The 23,668-nt window shown below is 39.0% G+C and overlaps 1 protein-coding gene across 7 annotated transcripts in view; it reads left to right on the top strand.

Moving 5' to 3' along the window:
* The window catches only part of Mllt3 (MLLT3 super elongation complex subunit), a 334,605-nt gene that overhangs the window by 250,536 nt on the left and 60,401 nt on the right, over positions 1-23,668 (top strand). For all 7 annotated transcript variants that reach the window (XM_087183848.1, XM_087183851.1, XM_087183849.1 and 4 more), the window contains 5 exons: positions 11,179-11,254; positions 12,991-13,120; positions 15,297-15,396; positions 20,425-20,496; positions 21,725-21,796. In XM_087183848.1, the coding sequence (XP_087039974.1) occupies positions 11,179-11,254; positions 12,991-13,120; positions 15,297-15,396; positions 20,425-20,496; positions 21,725-21,796 (450 nt within the window). The remainder of the gene's footprint in view (positions 1-11,178; positions 11,255-12,990; positions 13,121-15,296; positions 15,397-20,424; positions 20,497-21,724; positions 21,797-23,668) is intronic.

The raw sequence follows: 23,668 nt of genomic DNA on the forward strand, positions 1-23,668 counted from the left end.
GGACAAATATAATCTAAAATAATCACAAAATTTAAAGAACATAGCATTCATTCAATTCTAGATAAGTTTTGCACGTGGTCAATAACATCTGCCTTTTTTTTCTCTAAACAAATATGTAGTTTTACGTTTGTAATATCAGAAAGCATGTGCATTCATCTAGCAGAAAATTTTCCTGGAACTATATTCAAGGAGAATTTGTCACATGGGCCCGGTCTCTATAAATTAAATGCAACCAAGTGATGTTTAAATAATTAATATTATATGTAAGTGGGTAAAATAATTGAATTCGTTAATCTTGAAACATCACAATTGTTTTTCCAGTGGAGTAGGATGTATTGCTTTTACTGATATGTAAAGATACATATTTATAAAACGTTATTTTGAGCATCATTTCCTTTTGAAGTGTTTTCATTGCTGCACAGTTTCAGAGAAAACAGAAGCTGATCAGGAGTCACTTTCATTCCAGAGTCATGTTTAATAAATTATATTTTAGAGCATTACGTGGAGCCTTCCTGTTCCTTCAAAGCTACCTCTCCATTGCTCAGCCTGTACTCAGAGAATTCTGCAATCTTCTCAGTTTACCAGATTAATATTAATAAGGCCAATATTTCTAGTTTTCCTTAGATTTTTATTTTAGAGGCAAACACAGCTTTGTAGAGCAGTGTTATTTTCAGGCTTCCAGGAGCCAGCTGGGAAAGAGGACAGGATCTATTACACATTTCAAATTGTTCATATGATGAGAACCAGCCAATCTCAGGAGATATTTTAAGTCAAAGGCAATTAAGTGAAAAGAAAGCTAGGCATTTTCTACTTGCTTTCCAGCCCTTGGTTTTTTATGTGTAGTTCATAAAAGGGTAATGAGTAGCTTTTACCATATAGGAAGAAATTTACCATATTATAAATTAAAAGTGTTGAAGTTTTAAAAGAGCATGTACAGTGCATGTTTGACAAGTGCATGCATGTGAGCATATAGGAAAGTCTGCAGAGTTTAACTTCTCCAAAATAATGATTCTGTGGTAAGAAATGCTCTTTTTTATGAAGATTAAAAGCAAGTTTAGACTTTTAAATCGTTTTTGAGATATGTGAGTGTGTTTCTGAAGATCATTCAGCAACGATTCTAAACTACCCTGTAAGAATACAGTGAATCATTGTGCTGTTACTCTGACTGAACAGTGCTGATCTCACTCCTTCATTAACTTGTCTGTAAGGAAGAGAAAATTAAAGAGAGTAAGGAAGAGGCCCAGGAGAGAAGACCTTCAGCCGGTGCTGTCCTAAGCTGCCATTGTCAAAGGACATCCTTTGAGCTAATTTCAGTCCCATAAAGAAAATCTATTTAGTGATTAGTAACCAGAGGATAAGAGAGAAAGCCCAAGTCAGTGAAGACCATAAATACTGAAGCCTTTGGGATAACAGCCTGTAAAACTGTCAGAAGGCATTGCTAAAGTGACAAAAGATAGCCCAAAGTAACAAGAAATGTTACCTCAGGAAGCAGAGCACCATAGTCGTGGACAGAAGACATAATTTAGTTTTTTTCAAAAATAGATTCTTCTTGAATTCAGTACCTGCCCCACTTTATTTGTTTGTTTTGTGTGATATCTGTTTGTTTTAAATTTGTGGTGCATTGCATTTGCAAGTAGGAATGATGATGCCTGTTTAAAGATAGCTCTGTTTCCAAAAGTAGAACCATGATTACTGAAGCTTCTGCTTAGATCCATCAAGATCTACTTACTGCTAAGAATGTCAAGCTTACTGAAGTGAGTGGGTGGGTGAGTGTGTGTGTATTTTAAAAAGGCAGATGGTTAGGAATTAGATCCTGACAAATGCCTTTCTCTTGTTTTTAAATTAAAGTATGAAATTTGTCATTCTTAAATATTTCTCCCTAAGGGGCAAACATTAAGTAAATAAAACAGAAGAATGTAAGTCTATATTGTAAACTATTTTTGTTCTTCTTGCATACTATTGGGATTCATATAATTCAACTCTTTCCATCCAGGATTTTAAAGTTATTTTTAGGGTTGGAGAAAATTCAAGAGGATGAATCCCAGGTCTTTATTCTAAATTCTTATTATTCTGACGCTGATGATGATTGTGGGCATTTGAGTGACAGAGTTAGCAGTCTGAATTCTGTGTTTTACTGTATGACCTTCAAGTCCCAAATTTGTGTTTAGAGGTGTGGTTTTGGCATAAAGTATTGTGCTTCTTCAACTTAGAGAATTTTATCAGTGGAGGGTATTTGCTTTTCACCATCCAGACTGTGAGAACTAGAGGTGTCATTCATTTGAAGGGAGCAGATGTTAAAGGTTCTTGCCCCTGCCTCCCTAATCCCAAACACACTTGAAGAAGAGAAATGTTCTTTTACCCAAGTAGGCATCTTTCTGATGGTGAGAAAAGGCGGTAAAAGGCAGTAAATCTGCCTTCTCATTATGAAGTACAACAATAGATTGATTTATGCAGAAAAGCAACTGTTAGGCTTATATAAGTTGTGTGCATGGCAATGCAGGCTCCTTTAGAGCCTGATAAGCATTAGCATTCCTCCTATTCTTGACAGAAATCTAATATTATTAATAGGGAATACATGATTCTGAACACCACATTTTTAAAAAGGCTACCATGAGATCAACATAAAAGAATCCACCTCTTAATGTTTTCACTTGAGAACAGTCTGAAATGTGCCATGTTTTTGCTGTTTTAGTACATTTTCATTAAGAGGGAATTTCTTAAAAATAGCTTCATTTTTACAAACTTTTTGTTAGGACTTCCATTTTAACCAGAAGCAGATGTTAAAAGTATACCATATTTAAATGTCAAGCTGTGTATTAATAGTTTCACTTAATATTACATAATTTCCAGTAAATGCTATACAAGTAGAGCTTAGAGCTACATTGAAGATAATTTTAAGTTTCTAGGGGGGATTGTGTGAAGTTCTTGTGTTTTTTTTAAGGAAATCTAAGTACACTTTAAAATGTTTTAGATAAATTGCAGTACCTCTTAATAAGGAACTGTTATAGTTTTTCTCCTTAAAAATTAAATCATTTTAGCTTGAGCATAAAATATTATAAAATTCATAAGTCTGGATAGTCTTGAATAAAATATAATGCACATGTTCCTCTAGAATTTGAAATCTGTGTGATACAATTGAGGTTCAAGCAGGTAAATTACAGAATTAAAACTGATAATTATCAATAGGGTTAGTAATAAATCTGATCTCTCTCAGTAAACACATATCTCCAATATGTGTGTTTCCCAACTGTAGTAAGTCATTTTACTCTAATGTATTATGTTCAAGCAAGCACAAAAAGAAATTGAACATGTAAAAGGAGAAAGGCAGAGAAAACACGAATGGAGGTTCTCTTATTTTACCCTGTGGATTATCTTATACACATCTAAATCCACACATCTGTATATACACACACCCAAGGAGCTTAGGAATTCCCTGATCTAGGTAAAAGAAAGGGCTCCCCTATGTTACTGGAAAATCCATTGATAAAAAGGAAAATACACGGCTTACAAAGAAATAATCTTTGCAACTATCAACAGTCTTTGTTGTATAAACTTACAGTGGAAAATGGTGCATTTTTGACCTGGTGATGATTAGACAGTCTTAAATCAGTATTTTTCCCCAGTGGATCTTGGGTATCTAGGAAGTCAAGGTACTAAAGAAATAAGATCTTACCCAATAAAATGAACTTTTAATGCTGCTGCCATGTAGTAAATCTAACTTCACATTTAATGGGGAAAACTCTGTAATACAGTCCAAAAATTAAAATGAATAGATCTTCTTGACATTGTGTAAGTCCACTGGTGTCAGTCAAGTGCTCTATGAATATTTTAAAGTAATCCATTTTTTAAAAAGGTCTAAAGTTAAGGAAATGCTATTAAGTGTCTCTTCAGATATATCTTTTAATTTCAGTTAATTACCACCTTTATTCCTGAATTCACTCAATCTAATTTACTTTAATATTTTTAATTTTATAATCCAAAACTGAAACCTGTAACCACACATGTTTTTTAGGATTTTATTTAATTCACTGCTACCCTTCTGAATGTAGAAAATGCAACCGTAATTTTCTGTTTCTAGTGCTCTGCATATGTGGGTTATGCACAAGTAACTGGGAAGCATTCTGACAGCTGTTTCGGGGTCTTGATGTGAACCAGTGGGTGGGTGTGCCTGCTGTCCTAGGCTCTGCTCCATTGACGGTGGCTTGGGACCCCTCTCACTTGCATCTGTTTTCTTCCTACCCACCATTCTCAGAACTCACAAGTGATGCAGGGCAGGGTGGGGGGGAGCAGTTAAAAGATAAGTCTCTGGCATCACAACTAAGTGGTATATGTGATGGCCAATTGTGAAACTGCACTGCTGTGTACATCATCTTTGCTTAAGGAGCAGTAACATGCTGATAGGTGATATAACTGTTAAGTGGTCTGTTTCTGGATGATTTCTCATTCCCAAAGCTCTTAACAAGTAAGGATTCTCAGTCAGTAATCTCTTAGAACACATCTGGCAACAACTGGAGTTTTTGAAAGAGCACACGTTCTGGCTACAATAGGCAGTAGCAGCCTTCAAAGTACAACTGGTAATGAGAGATAAAAGACTTGAGGCTCTTCTGCTTAAAAGAGAGGAAGCTAAAAGAAAATTATAGCCATCCCTAAGAGTGGAAAAGTGTCTTATGGAGAGATTTATAGACCCTTGTTCCCCAAGGCTATTTCATTTCCTAATGAGATTTTGTGTTCTCAGACAAGGAGCGATAAGTACAAAGGATGACAGCATTTAATAATAATAGTGAAGATGATGATGATAATGAAGAAAGCAAATGCAGTTGCAAAAACAGAGTCACCTCAGTATAAAGCCAATTATCTTGGTATCTAGGATGATTTTATGTCTGTAAATTGAAAATATAATAGAAATAAAGACTTCCCCATTTTGCTAGTAGTTAGGTGAGAAGGTAATTCTTAAGCTCTTGTTCTATAACTAGAAAATGATGGACGTGACAATAGCTTCTGATCATATGAGCACCCAAGAGGCTAAATACAGTGCCATTTTAACACCAGGCTCATTCACGCTGTCGTAACACAAATGGAGAAAGTCTGCCCCAAAAAGCCGCAGTCTTCTTCCCTCTGGTCACAGAGCAAGTAACTGTCTAGCTAGCAGTAAAGGCTGCAGCTTCCGGGGGCCTTTCCTCAGTTTCACCTTGTTTTGAAAGAAAATACTGTTAACAGAGCACTTAAAGCATTAATTTGTTTTGGTGTTTTGTTTTTTGTTCTTGAAGGTTAGGGGATTTTGTAGAGTTAGGAAAAGAGAGAATGATCCCCTTTGAAGGCAAACAAACAGCGGTACTGTGTGGCCTGCTGAATCCTCTTACTCAGGCCGGTGTCAGGAGGATGGGGCGGTTCAGAGGAGAAACTTCCCTGCTGTCCTTTATGAAACTTAGGAGCTAGGGAGATTCCCACTGTAATCAAGAGTAGTACCGGCTGGACAGTGTCGGATGTGATTGATCCAGGAGCAGTGAGCCCCAGGGATGAGGTGTTTTGTTTTAGCACTGGTTGATTTGGATGTGGATTATAAGGTGACCCTGTGGACAGAGATACTCGATTCATCTTTCACAGCGATACAGGAAACTTTGCTCCCTGACACTAGTTTTGTTAACGGGTGTTGATGTTTTCAGAACACTGCTTTTAATTAATTATACTTTTTCAAAGTTGATAGGTATAGTCAAAAGAGCATTAGATGAGAAACCAGAAAACCTGATTCTAGTCCCACTTATCACCTCCTGGTCATTTAGTTTACAGTCCTTCAGTTGCCTCATATGTAAAATGGCAGTGAAAGTGTGTCCTGCTCTCTTAGATTGGGCTTCCATAATAAAATACTACAGACTAGTGGGCTCTGCTTACAATCTGGGTGCTTGACGTTTGCGATCAAGGAACCTTTAAGGACTCTTCTTGGCCTGTAGATGACCACCTTCCTGCTGTGTCCTCAGAGAGAGAGAGACCAGTTTCTGTGTTTCTGAGGGACAGATTCATCAGAAAGGCCCAGACTGTCACATGCGGGCTTAGGACCTCAGCAGATGGATTCTACAGGAGTCAGCACAGTTTAGTCCGCAGCACCTGCCTTCACCATACTAAAGCAAATGAAGTAAGGGGAGATAGCTACAATGGACTTACATGAAAACACATGAAGAGGTTGCAGGTATAAATGTTGGTCCAATCTTATTTTCATATACATCTCTGTATCATAAGGCCTTATCTTTTAGCTTATCTTTTGAAGCAGTTATTGTAAAACTAGATGAAAATAAAAGTTTTCCTGTTTCTGACATTTTAACAATTCACCTTTGCATTAATCTTGTTAGGTTAACCCAGTTGTTACGTTATTACTTTTCAACACGTACTTCTTTGCTTGACTTTGGCCTTACCTTTTATTGACAAAGCTTTCTCAAAATATTAACTATTACTGGGAATTAGTGAGATAAATTTCACTCATATGATGGAGAATATTTTCTGTAATTGCTTAAACATGAGTGTTGTATTATTTTTCTTTAAAATTAAATAAATTAAAAGTATATTTGTAAAAGAAGTGGATTATTTTCATTTTCAAGTAGAGGAAAAATTAAATGAGATAGTCTCTTAAAAGCTAAAGAACCCCCAGAAAACCACCTACATAATGTGTAGAGTAAACTATAACTTAGTATGTTAGTGAGTCATGAAAAAATTGAACAGGAAAGTAGTATATGTTATACTTGTGCTTTCTTGTTTGATTAGTTCACATCCTTAGCAGTCTTTGTGGATATTTGTGCCAAGAAGGGATCATCTTGATTGTAGACTATAGGTAAAGTTTTTGTGGAAAAACATACCTGTGTCTATAATAATTTCTGTTCATACTGAAGTCTTTCCCTAATCACTGAAGAAAAGTGTGTATCATTGCTCCCTGCTTTTTGTTTATGTTGGTTGCTTTAAAGATCAAATCATTCAAATTCCATTTACAGATAGGTGCCCATAGAAAAGACAGATTCTCTGGCTGGTGTTACCAAGGGGGACGTCCTCACCACATGTGAGGGACGTGCCAAATTTTGCAAGCGCTTTTGTATGCTCTGCCTCCACAGGTGTTCTCTTTTTAAACACTTACCTTCTGGAAGTTGTAAACATGTGGTTGTTGTTTGTTTGTTTTTTTACTTGTCCTGAACAAAAATAATCCTCTATAGAAAATTCATTACAGAATGATTTTACATAGCCATTTAATGTGGAAGATTGCATTGCAAATCTTGGTAGGCCTGGTGTTTTGGCAGTAAAGATATATCTTTCTTTAGGCAGTAAAGGAAATTTGCGAACTATTGTAAATAATATTGATTAGCTACCATCATAACAGCAGTCATCTAGGCATTTTTGCTTTATTAATCAATTTAATATAATCACTTCTATATGAGATTCAGTGCCCTCATTCTATGAGGAAACTAATGCCTAACCGATCTTCCCAGAAATGTAACTAGCAAGCAACAGCATTGAGGTTCTTAAGCCTATACATTTATTACTGTGGAGCACAACACTTAAGAAACTGCATGACTGGGGTTTGATTGCACAGGCCATCAGCAAGAAGCAGAACACTGGTGTAGTGGGGAGAAGGCTGTATTTCAAAATATGTATCAAAGTAGTTAGTATGAGGAAAAAATATGAGCTTCATTTGGCTTCCTTAATTCTTAGCTGTTGGTATAGTCCTCACACGTGCACATGTGTACACACATTCTCAGCATTTAATATGAGATAAAGTCAGAGTATACTGTGTCTCATCAGTCCTTACAGCCTTTAAAATATTATCAGTCCTGTTTATGGAAATTTCGGGGTCAAAGTAAATAGCCTATAGTTTATATAACCATCCTTGATTTGTGTTTTTGGAGGTTAAGTCTGATTTCCTTCAAGTTATACCTCATTTAAAAGTGAGCGAAAGCTCTGTTGTTAGGACTTCATGGAAATGAAAGACAGTGTTGGTCATCTCTGGTGGCAAATGGGCCTGCTGAGTGGTTAGCATTCTGTTCAAGTCAGTGTGAGGGTCTGAGGTCTCTCCACCACAACATGGGTGAACATGCCTCATAAATATTTGCGAGGCATGCTAACTCTCTTCTGTGTCAGGCTGCTTTCTTGCAAAACACTTTGAAGAGTACAGGGATGCTGCCTCATTGTTTCATGATGTGTACATTTAATGCTTTCATAAATTTAAATCCCTTTCAGAAACATCTTTTGGTATAAAAAAGTGATGTAGGATCATGGATTCAACTTAGAATTTTTATTAATACCATTTCTGTTGAACTTCTTATAAATATGCTTGGACCTCTGCTTCAAACCTGTTAAATCAGAACTCGATCTTGTATACACTTCTCCCAGCTGAATCTGGTGAATATCTGTGGTCATCAGTCTCTGAATCAATGGTGATTCTCCGAAGTGTAGCTGACTGAATGGCTGAGGGAGAATTCCAAGTTCAAGCCCAGCCTGGGCAGCTTAGGAACTTAACAAGAGCCTGTGTCAAATAAATAAGCAAGCAAGTAAATAAATAGGTAGGTAGGTAGATAGGTAGGTGGGTGGGTGGATGGACAGGGGATGCAGCACAGAGCAAAGGCCTTGGGTTAAATCCCTAGCACCCCCCCCCATAATACCACCCCCCCCCAAGCCAGTTTTTGGACTGCAGCTTCAGTATTATCCAGGATCTTGTAAGGAATTCAGGTTTTTGTCCCTTGCCATACCCTGGCTCTCTGGATCAGAAACTCTGGGAAAGGACGGTAGTTTGTGTTTTAACAAATCCTCCAGTGACCCCTGCTTGCAGTCTTTTTAAAAGTTGCCTCAACTCTAAAATTACACAAATGCTTGTTCTGACTAACAGAAACTTCCAGGGCAAAGCTTTGTTGCCAGTCATTACCCTTGTTTGTCCAGTTCATTTGCTGTTACCTTTCTATTTTAGTATTCTTATAGAATTTATGTGTCTTCTGTTGTGAACCTTCTCAAATGCTTTGTGTGCTTTGTGGCAGAGCCAGGGCATTAATCATAAACGTTGAATAAAAAGCCTTTTATGCCATTGTATTATATTATTTAGTATTTGTGCATTTTCTTAGAATTGGCAGTTGAGGAATCACTAGCCTTGTTTGTGGGTAGGAAGCCTCCAGGTTGGTCCTGTCATGAGTTCGGCCCTTGCAACAGATGGGGCATGTTTAGGGGCAGTCTGAGGAGAGGGCCACTAGCCTTCCTCAGGGGCCCAGTTATTATCACTTCCAGTAAATAGCTCCTTCAGGTCTATGCAATGTGAGCTGGTCAGTCAGAATGGGGAATTAGCATTCTCTGCTCACTGTAATAAGACCTTGTTTTTGGCTCCCAAATGGTTTCCAGAGCTATCAAAATAATACTATTTGCAGACACTTTTCCTTGGAGGGGAAAAGGAGTATTCTTTGGGCCCTGGGAGAACTGTTTTACAGCTAGGCATCGCACATAAATGCTAACTGAATGCCCTTTCAGTTGTGTGACTCACCATTGGGTCTCATCTGTGGAAGAGCCACTCAGCAGAAATGAAGAGTACCTCACACAGGCATTGGTACTCATAAACCAGCTCTTCTTTGTGGGCTGTAAACAGCGACTTGTAGTAGGACATTGTACAATAGAATCTTGCAGTGCTGAATGGTTGGCTGCTGCCTGCTGCTCATTAGGGCTAGGCTGCCTCTTTTCCTGCAGAATAAGTGGTAGATTGCTGACACCTGTTTTCCCATCCCACCAGAGGACTCAAGTGTGAATTAGGAATGCCTGAAAGTGCTTCCTTGTGTCCACATTGGTCAAGCTTGGTGCTGCTTAGTGAGGAGATGGTGGGAGTGCATTGCTGGGAGGGGAGATGAAAAACTTAGTGACAAGAAACTGCAGTATAAACTGAACCCTCTCATCATTTAACGGCTTCTGATCGTGCTTTTAGCTCATGCTCTGACTTGATTACTCACCAAGCAAAGGAAAAGGAATGCATGGAAGAGCAGCAAGACCTCAGATGTTTCCAAATAATATGAGTATGTAGTCAAGACATTAGAAATGGGCATAAATAATTCACTCTGACACACATAGGTTTAAACATTATAGTATTTAAAAAATAAGTTTGCTCTTAAATGTGTAAAATTCATGGGTGTTGGTGATGAGTGTCTTTGCACACTTCTGTCTGTGTCTCTGCTGTAACCCATCTTTACTATAAAGTCTGTCATAGAAAGTGGCACACAGTGTAACAGGGTCTTCTGTGCTGCCTTTAGCCACTGATGAGGAGTAGATACTGTGTACAGTGCATTATGCCAAGTATGAATGGGTAAGGGCACAAGGCAGACCCCGATGATTTAAATGCTGGCTGGCTGCTATCTGTCTGGGGAAAAGGCCCATTGGAGGCAGCGTATGTAGTAAGAGGGAGCAGATACAGTGCACTGCAGCGTGTCTAGGAGTACAGGGCTCCACCTCGTGTGTTTTCAGGGGGTTGGAGAGGAAGAGAACTGCCTGGGTGTGTCAGAGGATGAACATAGAACTCTTAGGTGTTAAAGGATGAGGCAAATCCATTGAGAGTAAGGGATTGAGGTGTGTGAACGATACTGTTCCCTTGCCATTCTTAGAATGTGGAATTAAATTGTGTGTGTGTGTGTGTGTGTGTGTGTGTGTTTAAAGAGTGGCAGCATTTGCGCCTGACTGATTTGTGGAACTTGGCTGGGTCTCAGGCATATTGGCTTCCATTTGTGAACTGTGTGCAGGGTTAGGGTTGGGTCATGGCCTTGGACCAGAGAGTGGAATCAACTGGCTCATAATGTGCTTGAACTGATGACCCGGGCATATCACTGCTTGTGTTATAAGCAGCTGAGTCAATCAGACATCGGTATCTCTTAGAGAGAGATCCACATAGCAGTAAACAGGAACAAAATCAAAGCCAGGTCCTAACCTAGGTGTTTCTCTCTCCATCTTTGAGGTTTTATACTTGTTTCTGTATCTAATAACAATAAAGTGATGAAAACAAAAGGGCACCACGACACTCCTGTGTTAGCATTTTGACGTAATGAAATCCATGCTCATTTTTCTTGCACAATGTCAGACTGTTCTTTCTGAGGCTGTGTTGAGCAGCAATACTGTTCTCCGTGTTAGATGTGTCATGTCCCGTACACGTACGTACTGATGACGCCTCTCTCTTCTTCCCTGAAGTCCGAGCAGCCCAGCCCTGCCAGCTCCAGCTCCAGCTCCAGTTCCAGCTTTGCACCGTCCCAGACCAGGCAACAAGGTACCAAAAGCTCCTGCAAACTAGGAGACATTTCTCTCATAAAACATCTCAATGAGTTGATTTATGACCTGTCTTCTGCTGTTATTATTTGAATGGTAACTTAGCTTTTATGCAGTTGTTACTTATTTCCCTAAGGAATGCACTGGAGCATTATTCTGATATATAAAGCCAGGCTCTAAATGCCCTCTTTCCAGTACCTTCCATCAGACTCCCCTTACAACAGGATCCTAGACACAGCCCCTTCCAGGGAGTTCCCAAAGGAAATACAGTAGCTGAAGCTCAACTTCAGAGGCGTTGTTGGAGAGAAATAGGTTTTCACTCTTCCTCTTTGAATAGCTTTAATTTTATTTGTTTCTCTGCAGATCAACAGACCTTTTTTTTTTTTTTTGCAAATGTTAATTTTCTAAAATATATTTTCCTCTATTCTTGATCAAGTGTTAACCCAAACTCAGAATAAAGAAAATTAAACTGGAATGTGTAACTAATGATGTTTTTCACATATGTCTAAAAACTTCAACTATGGGCTCTTTCTAATTTTTATATAAAAATGATTTAGTACCAAAAAATAGTTTGTTGTTTAGAATCATATTGAGCCTCACCTTCACTGACCACAACTGAATTTTTAATGGCTTTGTATGTTTTGAAGAGGCTTAAATTGTTGTGCGTGTTTGAACTAAGGCTAAGCTTCCAGAAAAAAATAAAAGATAGTGACAGTATTGGCTGTTCACATGTCTTGTTCCACTGACTGCCAAAGAGATAAGCCCACTACAAAACCAGAGAAATTTGTATTTTCACAGTGGAGCCACAGAGAATTGATATGTATTTCAGCACTGAGAAAGTGAGAGCTCAGATAATCCTGTCATAAATTAGCCTTTAGGAAATGCCTAATCCAGATAAAAGTGCCTCTCTTTATTTCTTCATTTTCTTCACAATCTCTTGTCTTAAGATTATTTGTTTTCATCACATTTGAGTAGTAAATTGAAAAGAAGCTACATGAATGAGTGTGTGTGTGTTCAGTTCTTTCTTATCCTAGATTAAACTTAGTTACTGCTTAGTTTTTCCAACTAATACTGGGTACTCTTTTGAATTTACCATGTACTTGATTTATTACATGGTCTTATTTATGTTAATACATGCTGGTATTTTGCCAGGAATTTATTAAAAAATAAATGAAAATTGGCTGCATAAAATTGTTGCAACAATCTTCTGTCCAAGATCAATGTGAAGATCAGAGATAGGACGTTATACCATGGGATTGAAATACTTTATAACTGAATTTGCCTGAATGCTTGCTTGACCTGAAGCTGACCTTGAAATAAAAGGAACAGCTAAACCTTAATAGATCAAAAACCACCACCCAGAGGCCGCACTGCCAAGGACAAGTTACAACCACAGTGATTTATTAATCTCAACTTTCAATACATGGATTAACTTAACAAAACATCCAATTTGCCAGTCAATCTTTGTTTCTTTTTAGGTATAATTTTTCTTAGAAAAATCCTATGAAATAGAGATTCTTTAATGAACATTTGTGAACCTATTATGAAGCTATTAGTGTTTATGGATAGTATGCGTTTCAAAAACTGACAAATTTTTGTATCAATTTTTGTGCAAGGAGAGAATAATGGGTATTTTTTAACCAGTGTTCATTGCTACTAGGCATTCCCGTGTCTAATGTGGTTAAGTGTGTTTGAAGTAGTGTGTTTGATTGTTTGTGATGCACTGTCATTGATCAGGTCCCTTACGGTCTATAATGAAAGATCTGCATTCTGATGACAATGAGGAAGAATCGGATGAAGCAGAGGATAATGACAATGACTCTGAGATGGAAAGGCCTGTAAATAGAGGAGGCAGCCGAAGTCGCAGGTGAGTGTGTTGGAACGGGAGCGGTTCCCTGGGAAGGGGTCAGGGCCCTCTCAGTTACTGGCCTGGTCCCAGAAAACATGGGAAATACCGGTAATAATGGCAACAAATGTTCATTTCATTTAAAGTGAGGCACCTTGGCATGCTTACACTCACCCTATACAGGAAAATGTTTCTCCCTTTTCTCAGAAAGAAGAGGGTTTATCTTCTAGAACACTAGATATTTGAAGGTAGTATGACTGAAGGCTGAAATAGTCTATTTTCATTTGAAGAATGTGTATAGATCTGCTGCTGGAGGTAGTCTCAGGATGTGAAGAAACGTGTTTGCTATTTGTAGTTAGAATACATAATTGGTTCTAGTGGATTATGTGTGTGACCTAATTAAAATTAGGATCACCTGTGTATGTTTTCCAGAAAATAAATTCCTTTTAAGTGTGCTGACAATTAGGTTCCTTAAGTAGCTTTAATGCCGTGAGGCATAATTCCACATTATAAAATGGTAATTCATGTCACTTATAATTAATAGTCAACTTGAAATTGCCTTGAGGATTTCATTTCTTTATCATGAGGAAAACAAATAAGCATGCTCATTTTAATGTGTTTTGAAAAAATACGAATCTACCTGAACTTAAAATCCAATTACATTTGTAATATATTGCATTAAGTCTTTTTCCCATTATCCATTACTGTGTAGATGGCCCCGAAATTCCCCAAAAGAATGCATTCTTAATCCAAACCTGACAGAGCCTGTGCTTCCTAATTGGCAGTTCCTTAATGTCACTGGAGAAGAAGAGCCTCACGTCTCTCAGTGGCTGTACCTGTGGCTGTTCTCAGCACCTCTTTCTCCATTTTGTCTCCCAAACTCACTTGTCTGTATTCCTTTCACAGGACTCTTAGGGTACTGGCCTTAGAACGCTTCCCTCTAAAAATCTTTCTTCTGACAAGAAAGAAGCTAGTAGGGGGGAAAAACAACTACAAATGGACTGAAACCTGGAATTAAAGAACTTACTTAGCCTAACCAAAATCCTGACCATTGACTGCTTTCCAACTTTGCTAATGAAAGCATGCATGACTTATTTAGACAGTCTCCCAGTTTGATGTTCAGATCTGGATATTTTGTGATTAGCTGCTGCCACCACTTTGTGTCCCATCTCCAGTCAGGAAGGGTCAGATCTTACATGTTTATAAGGTGACGATGTAGACACATTGTTGGGGACACTTACCTCTTTCCTCGATCGACGTGCTATTAGCATGACATTGCCAGCATAGCATTTGATCTTTATTGCACTTGTGAAGTCTTAGCTGTGTAATCAGTTTAAATACTCAGCCTTCCACTTCAGTTGAGAAGTATTTAAAAGCAGGATTTCAACCAAACACTTCATTAATGTAATTTTGTAAAGAAAAACAAATTCCATCAATTTTTGCTAAAAGAATGTCCCAGAGTATCTTTTCTGTTTTCTATCTTGTATCTCGTCTATCTGAATGGATAGTAGAGCTAGAATGTGATTGCCCATTCAGAGTGAAAGAAAATCTATCCTGATTTCTAAACCATTTTCTGTCTCTGAGGAGAATATTATATTAGGTTACTGTATAACCAGGAGCAGAGCAAACACTGTGAAGGACGCTTCTGAAGGAGGCAGACATTCAGCAGCAAAGAATAAAGAGCTCTCCTCTCTGGAAGAAAATTCCATTTCATTCTGAAAAGAAAACTAAATAGAGGAGGTGTGGCATTTTTATTGTCTGTAGTTGTTGAAAGACATCATTTTACTTTCTGAAGCAGTGATCCCAAACTCACCATTTCTTTGTGTTGCTGGAGGATATTTCCAACTATTGTCGTGTCACTGTTCAGGACTAGAGACAGCCTTGAAAGGTGTTATAGGAACAACTGGTGGTTCTAGCACAGCCAGCCTCACACAGCGGTGCAGTGCAGTTGCTGAGCAGTTGATTAGGGTTTGAACCCGACAGCCACCACTTTTACTTTTGTGACCCAGTCTCTCTACCTTGTAGTTTAGTCATCTTCGAAATAGGAGATCATTAAAAGGGAAATAGCAGGGGAAGCACTTAAAATGACTCCAGATGCAAAGTAAGTGCCATACATGTTAGTGCTTGTGGACACAGTGGTCAGTGTTGGAATTCCTTGCCTGTTTGTAGTGATGTGTGTGACTTTATTTCTTTTCAGAGTTAGCTTGAGTGATGGCAGTGATAGTGAAAGCAGTTCTGCTTCTTCACCCCTACATCATGAACCTCCACCACCATTATTAAAAACCAACAACAATCAGGTAAATTGTGGTGTTTGCATTTTTCAAAACTGCAGAACTAGATGTAATCATTTTATACTGCAGGCAAATTTTTTCTTTCCTCTATCATATTTTTTTATTAGTCTGTGTTTGCAGTACACAATGATTACATTCTTCTTGGGGAGTGGTACATGTGCACAACACATCTTAATTCTTTTTCATCCTTTTCCTTCTCCTTCTTTCCTCCAACCTCCATCTCTTGATCCTCTTCCTTTTTGCAAAAGATCTATCTCCCTATTTCCTATTATCTCCCTTTCAGAATGTTCTTTATTTATATTTTGGATTTCTCCTATAAGAGAAAGCACTGCATACAGATTTTTATCTCCATATTAAGCAAACTCCCTCCTGATGTCAAATAAATGGGAAATTACAACCTTAGGAATAAACACAAGGTAAAGGACTTTTGTTGGCATGAGATGATTCAGTGTTCCACTGAATAGGTTAAGTAGGTGAAAAAAGGATGGTGGCAGAAGTGTTGCCCATTCACTCCTGATTTTTATATATTTTATCCTCAGCAATAAGTAGGTGGCTTAATTAGAATATAATATTTGGGGCTAGTATAAAGTCTAGTTCTCTGCTTTACTATTGGTAATTTACTGGGTGGGAATTAATTTTTCTGACCTTCAGTTTCTTCGTTTCCAAGTAACATGCCTAGCTTTCAGATTATTAGGATAATAAATAATATATGTGAAGAGCATGAGGTGTAGTACACAGAACCTCTTGGCACTTAGGTGATGGTAGATGTTTACTACAATGATGTGTCGGTTTTTTCATCCAAGAAAAAATGATCATCACTTTGGATTATAAGGAATAATTAATAAAATGCAGAGAAAATCATGCTCATTATCATTATTATAAACTGAGCTACAAGAAAGGTTATTAATTTGACAGTCAACTAAAAATATAGTTAACTTGGATAAGGTCTAAGCAGAACTTCAAAGGCCATGACGAAGAGCTTTGTAAACAAATGCATGACTGGGATATTTTTATTCCTTAGTAACATAAACTGTTTTCAGATGTCATGAATATTGTAAAAGCATCATTGTGCGTTGAGTTGATACTCATTACTGTGAAATATTCTTGTCTTTTGGTTTAGGCAGATTTCCTGTGACTTCTACAGTAATTGCTTAATTAAAGTTACCATATGAATATTAATTTGAAAATTAAAAAATGGTGTTTTTCTAGAATTGGAAAGGCTGTTTTATAACGGAAGACCTTTTCTCTTCACGATTTGTATAAAACGTAAGCAGAGCTCTCTCAGTACCTAAGATTCCTCATTTATAGAGTTGTCTGTGGCTCCAGCCCCACTGTCAAGTAGGGATGTAGTCTCTCTACCACCTGGTACAGACCGGATGGATGCCCAGCCTTGCCAATCTCACTCTGCACCCTGCATCCTGCCTCTGCTGTCTGAGCCTCCCATCTCAGGCTGTTGTTTCTCTCCTTTGCAGTGCCACTCTCTACCACAGTCGTTAGCATTTCAAAGTAAAAAGTGGAGGGGCACGAACATCTTGGCTAATTGTTGAGAGCACTAGGATGACTGATAGATAAGTTGGGATCCTTTGGTGAACTTGTGCTTCAGTAAGACCTGGCCACACAACAGCATCTGGACCTCGACTGCATTTTACATTCATTGGAAGACTTATTTAGGTCTTATGTCTGCCACTGGTGGACGATGTATCAAAATTAGGGTACTGGCAGCAACAGTCAGGAGTAGGGCACTGGCTTGTGTGCCCTCTCCAGTCCCTGAAGACAGGCCTTGCTGAGTCCAACACACCCTGCTCCTGTCTTGGCCCCACACACCCTTTCTGCACAGGCTGTCTTGAGCTATCCCTCGCTTAGGAAAAGGTTCAGATTCTTTGTCAACTGTTTTTAAAGTCTGTGCAGCAAAACAAGACCAAAAACAATATCATATATCTGGAGAGGGTGAAAATGAGTGTATCTGATTAAATAGCATGCCTCTTATTCCTTGGCATGTTTATTTGATAAGTGTAGTTTCACCATGTGAATCAACAGTCTACCAGTACAACTCAGTTGTACGTCACTTTCTCCATGCACCTAGAAGCATAACAAGAAAGTTATATGCTTTCACTCTCAGCTAGTTTGGTTTAGGAAGTCTAAGTCTATATAGCATAGGAACACTTAACACCTTGGGCCTATGTTTCGGAGCCAAACAAACAAGAAAAGGTTTTAAAAACTTTTTCCAGTACTAATTTATTATACCCTCACGTCACCTTCATTTGGTTAGATGTAATTATGTCTTTTAGTATTCAGGGACTTTAAAAACAATTATTACCATTTTTTAGAAACCTAAAAGTCACTTAAATTTCACTCTGGAATGTGTTTTTATCTTACATTTGAATGTGTGTGAGAGAGAGCATACACGCACAACACGGAATGGAGGGGTGTCTGAAATTTCACATCACACAAATGGACTCAGACCTACAGGGGAGGCCTGATTCCAAAATGGGATGAGTCTCCTCCCCCATGCTGTTGGACTGAGCTCTTCCTGCAGTTGAGGATCACAGCTATCTGTTGCCTTTTCTCAAATCTTCCAAGGACTAAGGAAAAGGGAAAGTGCTAGTTGAGCCAAATGTGATCTAAACGTACTGAAAAAAAGTGAACACAGAGAACTACATGTCAACAAAGCAAGTAATTAACCTGAGTATTAATTGAAGCTACTGATGATCATTAACAGGAAAAGTCTACCAGGGGAGAATCCATCTGCTGAATAATTGAGTTGTCATTCTGCACAAAAGGATATGGGAAAATATAATCTTGAAATTTTGATTCTCAAGCCATCTCCTCAGATTAAGGACAGAAGTGCTACTAATCATAATTACTCTGTTTCACAGATTACTTTATCAGCGGTTTATCTCAGCAGTCTGGGTGGCTCTGTTCCCCTACCTATAGCGGAATAGGAAATAATGAAGAGTATTGTACTGTTTTAGCCAGAGATGGCTTTTTTTCACAGCAAACCTCCCTGGTGTTCATTTTAAACAAAAGCAAAACCTTGGGCCGCACTAAGCCATGAGTGAGGCGGGGAGGGGGAAGAAGTGAGGAAACTTGAAGGAAGTGATTCATTGAACCCGAGTTAATATTCAGAATATCATAAATCACCCATCAGCCTGCAAGTAATGTTGGATGAAATTAGAGTCCATCCAGTTAAACTGGTTCGAAATAAACCTGGGAGACAAGGTGGTGTACTTTTACACTCTGGAGTCGTTTCCCAAAGATAAGAAAGGATCATAAATAGAACAGTTGTATGTAGCGTGGCTCAGCCCTCTTGGAATGAGGCCATGACAAAGCTGTTTATCTTGGAGCAGGGAGAGATCAAAGAAGGAAGACTACCCGAGCCAGGCTTTGTTCTGCCCCTGGTGGGTCTGGCTTCCGTGCAAGGCTGGGTCTGCGGGCCGGGTTCGCCAAGAGAATGGCGGACTCTAAAGGTAGACGCCGTGCTGCCTAAGCCCGGTCAGTTGCGGGCTGCGGGCTGCAGGCTGCTGCGCTTCCCTGACCTCCGCGGCTGTGCTGGCCAGGAGTGCCACCTACCGGGCGCGTGAGACAGCGCGTTGCAAAGGAGGGCCTTGCCTCTGCCGTTCAGGGATTTTCTTGTGTTGCCAGGGTATTGGAGTTTCAGATTGCCAAGTCAAATCAGTTGTTTAGTTATCTTCATGTTAAAAATTAAGAAATAAGTGTGACTCTCAGGAAAGACTATTGGAAACACACTTCTTACTCATGCATTATTCTCACCTTAGAAACATTTGGTCTTTTCTAGAATGTCATAGTTCTATCTTCAATAAGTAAAATGCTTATTAATAGTGTAAAAATTTAAAGCCGAATCGAGAATCTGGATGTTACCATGTTCATCTCTCTCATTTCATCTTTTAAGACTCCAAAACATTAAATAGGGATAGGACCAGAACTTAAGACTCTAACCCAACATTATGCTCTTGCCACTGCACATTAAAAGTAGACTCGTTCTTAAAATCTTCTTTATGTTATGGAATAAATATTGTGAATAAAGCTGTAGCTGTGTTAGAGCAAGAATAGTAAAGAAGAATAGTAGGAACATGACTCCTTACAGTAAGTCCTTTACACAACATTTCCCTCCTTCGTATCAGTCTCTGTTTACAATGTAGTAATGAGATTTTAATGAAAAAGACAAATTACCTTGCTTTTTGTGTTTATACAGACTAGTAAACATTCATTGTTAATAATTTTATATTCCTAAGCCTTTTTAAGTGAAGGCCATTTAAAATTTATTTCCCTCAGAATCCTCAATTTTGAAGATCCTGTCCAATAAATCAGATGCATTTGTTAAATATTTTCTCCTTTTTATTACTTAGAATCATAGCTGCCTACCAAAGCTTCTACACTATACAGAACTACTGTTCGTAACTTAAATTGTATTTGGTCCAGATAAAATGGCATCTTACCATGCATAATCTCATCATTTCTCAAAATAGAGACTGTGGTCTTGTCTCTGTATTTCTGGAGTTGGAGGAGAAGGTGGTCGGAGTCTCCATCAGTGTGATTGTCCCTTTCATTTTCAAAGCTCCTTTTCGTTTAGTAAATAGGAATGACTGTACAATCTCAGAGTCAGGTGCTGCAGGGGGCGTGTTTGCCTGCTTTGCCCTGGAGTCATGCTGAACCAGCAGAATGAATAGAAAAGAATCCTGCCAGAGGGGACAGCAATCTTGGGATAACTCAGTTGCTGTACACATGTGCGAGAGTGTTGTCACAAAAGAGAAGCAGCCTTGGGAGCTTAGACCAGTTTCCTTATTATCAACTATTTTTTAAAGTTCTATTACTTGGACTCAGCATTTCAGATACAAGTAATTTATTTTGCAAGAGTAAGATTAAAAGAGAAGAAAAATGTATAAAAGGAGAAATGCTACTTGGAAAACAGTGGTATTATCCAACATTTCATTCAGTAAATGGCTTTGTTTATGTGGGTGGTGACTAGCAGGTGCTTGAAATAAAATTTAACCCAGTGTTCTTTTTGATCCCTAGATTCTTGAAGTGAAAAGTCCAATAAAGCAAAGCAAATCAGATAAGCAAATAAAGAATGGTGAATGTGACAAGGTGAGTTTCCAGTCCATAACTGTGAGTGCTGCATCAGTGACAGGGCTTCTTCATTTCTTTGTTTCCCTTGATCACCCTTGCTGGGTCTCCTTCCATCTTCTTTATCAAAAATGCCCAAGATTCCTAGTGATGAGTACTTCATCCCTAGGATTTGTAGTTTATTGTCCTTGTCTTGCTTCAGTATTAAGGTTGGCCTTATGCTACCACTTGCTGTGATACCTACATTGCTGAGGATTTTAAGGGACACTGAGTTGGGGGAGGTAAGATTGTGGTAGAGGTGGACAGTTAAGGAGTCGAGGATGTAAGTGAGCAACATGTCTGACCCCTGTGTGATGCCCTTTCCCAAGGGTGCATCATGTACCTGCAACGACTGCAAGATCGGTGGAATTGAAATCATGCAGTGTGGGTGGGGCCCTAGTATGCTTTGCAGGGCAGGGCAGAACTCTATCATACTTCACAGATTCTCCCCTTGCCTCAACTGAAAATGGTTCTAGGGGTTCCCATGCCATTATGCTAACAAAGACTCAAGAGTCTGAGCATATGGAAAGAGAGGTGTCCTTCCGCCCTTCCAGGGAGCTCTCCACACATCGGGTGCTAATTTGGATAGTGAGTTTTCTTTTTTGGTTTTTGGGGGTTTTTTGGTACCGGGGTTTGAACTCGGGTCCTTGCACTTGGGAGGCAGGCGGTGGAACCACTGAGCTAAATCCCCAGCCCTGAGTTTTGTTTTTCATATGGTATTATTTGTTCTTCGGTCACTTACTGGCATTATTTACTAGCAGTGCTTGCTGTGACTGGTAAGCTCCCCCTTAAGAATTAGCCCTAACATAATTGGTGACGCGTAGTGATACTTCTGTGTTTAAACTTAGTCTTTTTTTCTTAATCAAAAACCTTTTGAGAATAAAGAATTAAAAAATTAAAGTAGTCTGTGATAACTTTAGCCATGAAATTCCCCTGCACCTTGGAGAGGCCTTGCTGTGGGGAGGTGAGTCATGTACTCAGATTTTGTTCAGAGGAAACAGGTGTGGGAATCATCCTCCCTCCCCATCTTATGGCTGGGTGGCTAAGATCCAGCCCAGAGAGACTGGGTTGGTAGAGGCCTTTCAACACTGCGCACGTGCAGCTGAGGCAGAGAGATCACAGGCAGACCCTCTGGCTCTTGCTTAATATGTTATTTATTTTCAACTGCTGCTTAAAGAGCTTGTTTTTTTGGGGCACTCTTCTCTTTCAGGCATACCTAGATGAGCTGGTCGAGCTTCACAGAAGGTTAATGACGCTAAGGGAAAGACACATTCTGCAGCAGGTGAGCAGTCCTTTTAGCACAACTTGCCCTGAAAACCTGTAGGCCTAGTCTATCCTTGGGTGTCACGGTAGCACTTCGAGGCCATGCAGCTCCACGTGATTGGAATGGGGCTCAGGCCACCCAGAAGAATGCTTTGGAGCTCTGTGGTGATTGTCTCCCTTCCCCAGCACTGCAGGCTATGAAGTCTGAGCACTCCTGGAAGCACTGCTAGAGCCAGTAATCCTCCGCCAGCCAATGTTGTAATGCAGGCGGAGGGAGGGGACAGTAGGGAGCAGAAATCTTGGGGACCAAGCTTCTGGTTTCATGGGAAAACAGTGATAAGAATTTGAATCAAGTGCTGTAAACATTAGTGATTCAATTAAGTAACCTTTTGCCAATGCTATTTTAAGGAAAATAAATATTTTCTTCATTTCCCTTATCTTGTACAATGTGTATTCTATTATTATGAACTGAACTGTGGAATGCTTGTAGAGGGGGAAACTTCTATTAGTATATTGTGATGTTTTGAGAAGATAAGAAGGGTGGTTTTTAGTTTTCGTACAGTTACAGTACGTGCCTTTATTGCATTAACAGTGGCTGTTGATAAAACCGTGTTTCACTAACATCCGAGACAGCTGTATGTTCCAAATTCCAGAACAGCTTTAGAGAAAGTTTCACTTTTTGAATTTTATTACTTTCAAATGACTTGAAATTAGTATATAATCTACCCCAGCTGTGTGAATCATTTTTTAAATGTTTAATGTCTGATGATTCATATTTATTTTCTGTGTACATTTTTGCCTAAATCTGTAAATACACACTCTCAAACTTGCCAAGCATCCAGTTTGGGCTGATAAGTTCTTGACCCTTCTAGTTTTAGTTTTGAACAAAAGGCTTCAACTACAGACCTGTGATTCGTAATTGTGGGGAAGTTGTGTGGCTCATATTTCCTTTTGCTCGAGCACAGGTGTGGGAGCAGGATTTGAGTAACTTCGCCTCAATCAGAGCTCATAGTTTGCTGATAGAGTTATCTCCTGGCATCCACAGAGCATTGGTGCTGAGCTCCTCACAGAACCAATTCCAAGAGGCTCAGCCTCCTTAGAAGATGGCATAGGGTTTGCATATAACCTATGGTCAGCCTCCCATTCTTTAAATCTGTAGGTCACTTATGATACTTAATGCAATGTAAATCTTTATAGATCACTGTTAGATTTTATTGTTTAGTATGTGCCTATATTGACAGAAATAATGACAAGAAAAAAATCTGTACATGTTTAGTCCAACCCAAGAGTCCCCAGTTATGTTTAAGCAGTAATTGGTTAAATCTGAGGATGCAGAACCAGCAGATACAAAGGAACAACCATATTTTTTTTCAGCTTTCTTTTAAAGAACCAAAAATTGTTCTACCTCCCATTCACCAGTTATTTGGGGCTAATTGAAGGCTGATGGTAAATCTATTAGCTGATCTTCCTACCCCTTCCCAAATACCACCTCTAAATCACCAGGGAACAATTGCCCAATGAAGCCATTAACGCTGAGCCTGAGTTGTGAGCATCACAGGAAGGTGAGACCAGTGTTTGGGCAGAGTTGGAACACCTTTACGACGAAGGCAGAGCCAGTGTGTCTCAGTGGAGCACTGAGCAGGGTCTTACCTCGGGGTATCATTAGCATTCATTATCATCAGCAGTTTAATACTGTCCTTTATGTTGACCTTTGAAAGAACTGTGAGGGAAGGTGGGAAGGTGGCTTACTCAAGAATTCCATCCAAGTGGATTATTTTAATATTCTAGAGGGAGAGAGTAATATCTATGAATTTTTAACCTGGTGTAAAGGCACTCCAGGGCACACAGCATTTCACCCTAATTGCATTCCCAGGCTGATAGAAAGCTCTGT

This window comes from Heterocephalus glaber, unplaced genomic scaffold, assembly GCF_053883595.1.
Source record: "Heterocephalus glaber isolate CG9 unplaced genomic scaffold, H.glaber_assembly_v1.0 deba00001481, whole genome shotgun sequence".
In the NCBI taxonomy this organism is placed as follows: domain Eukaryota; kingdom Metazoa; phylum Chordata; class Mammalia; order Rodentia; family Bathyergidae; genus Heterocephalus; species Heterocephalus glaber.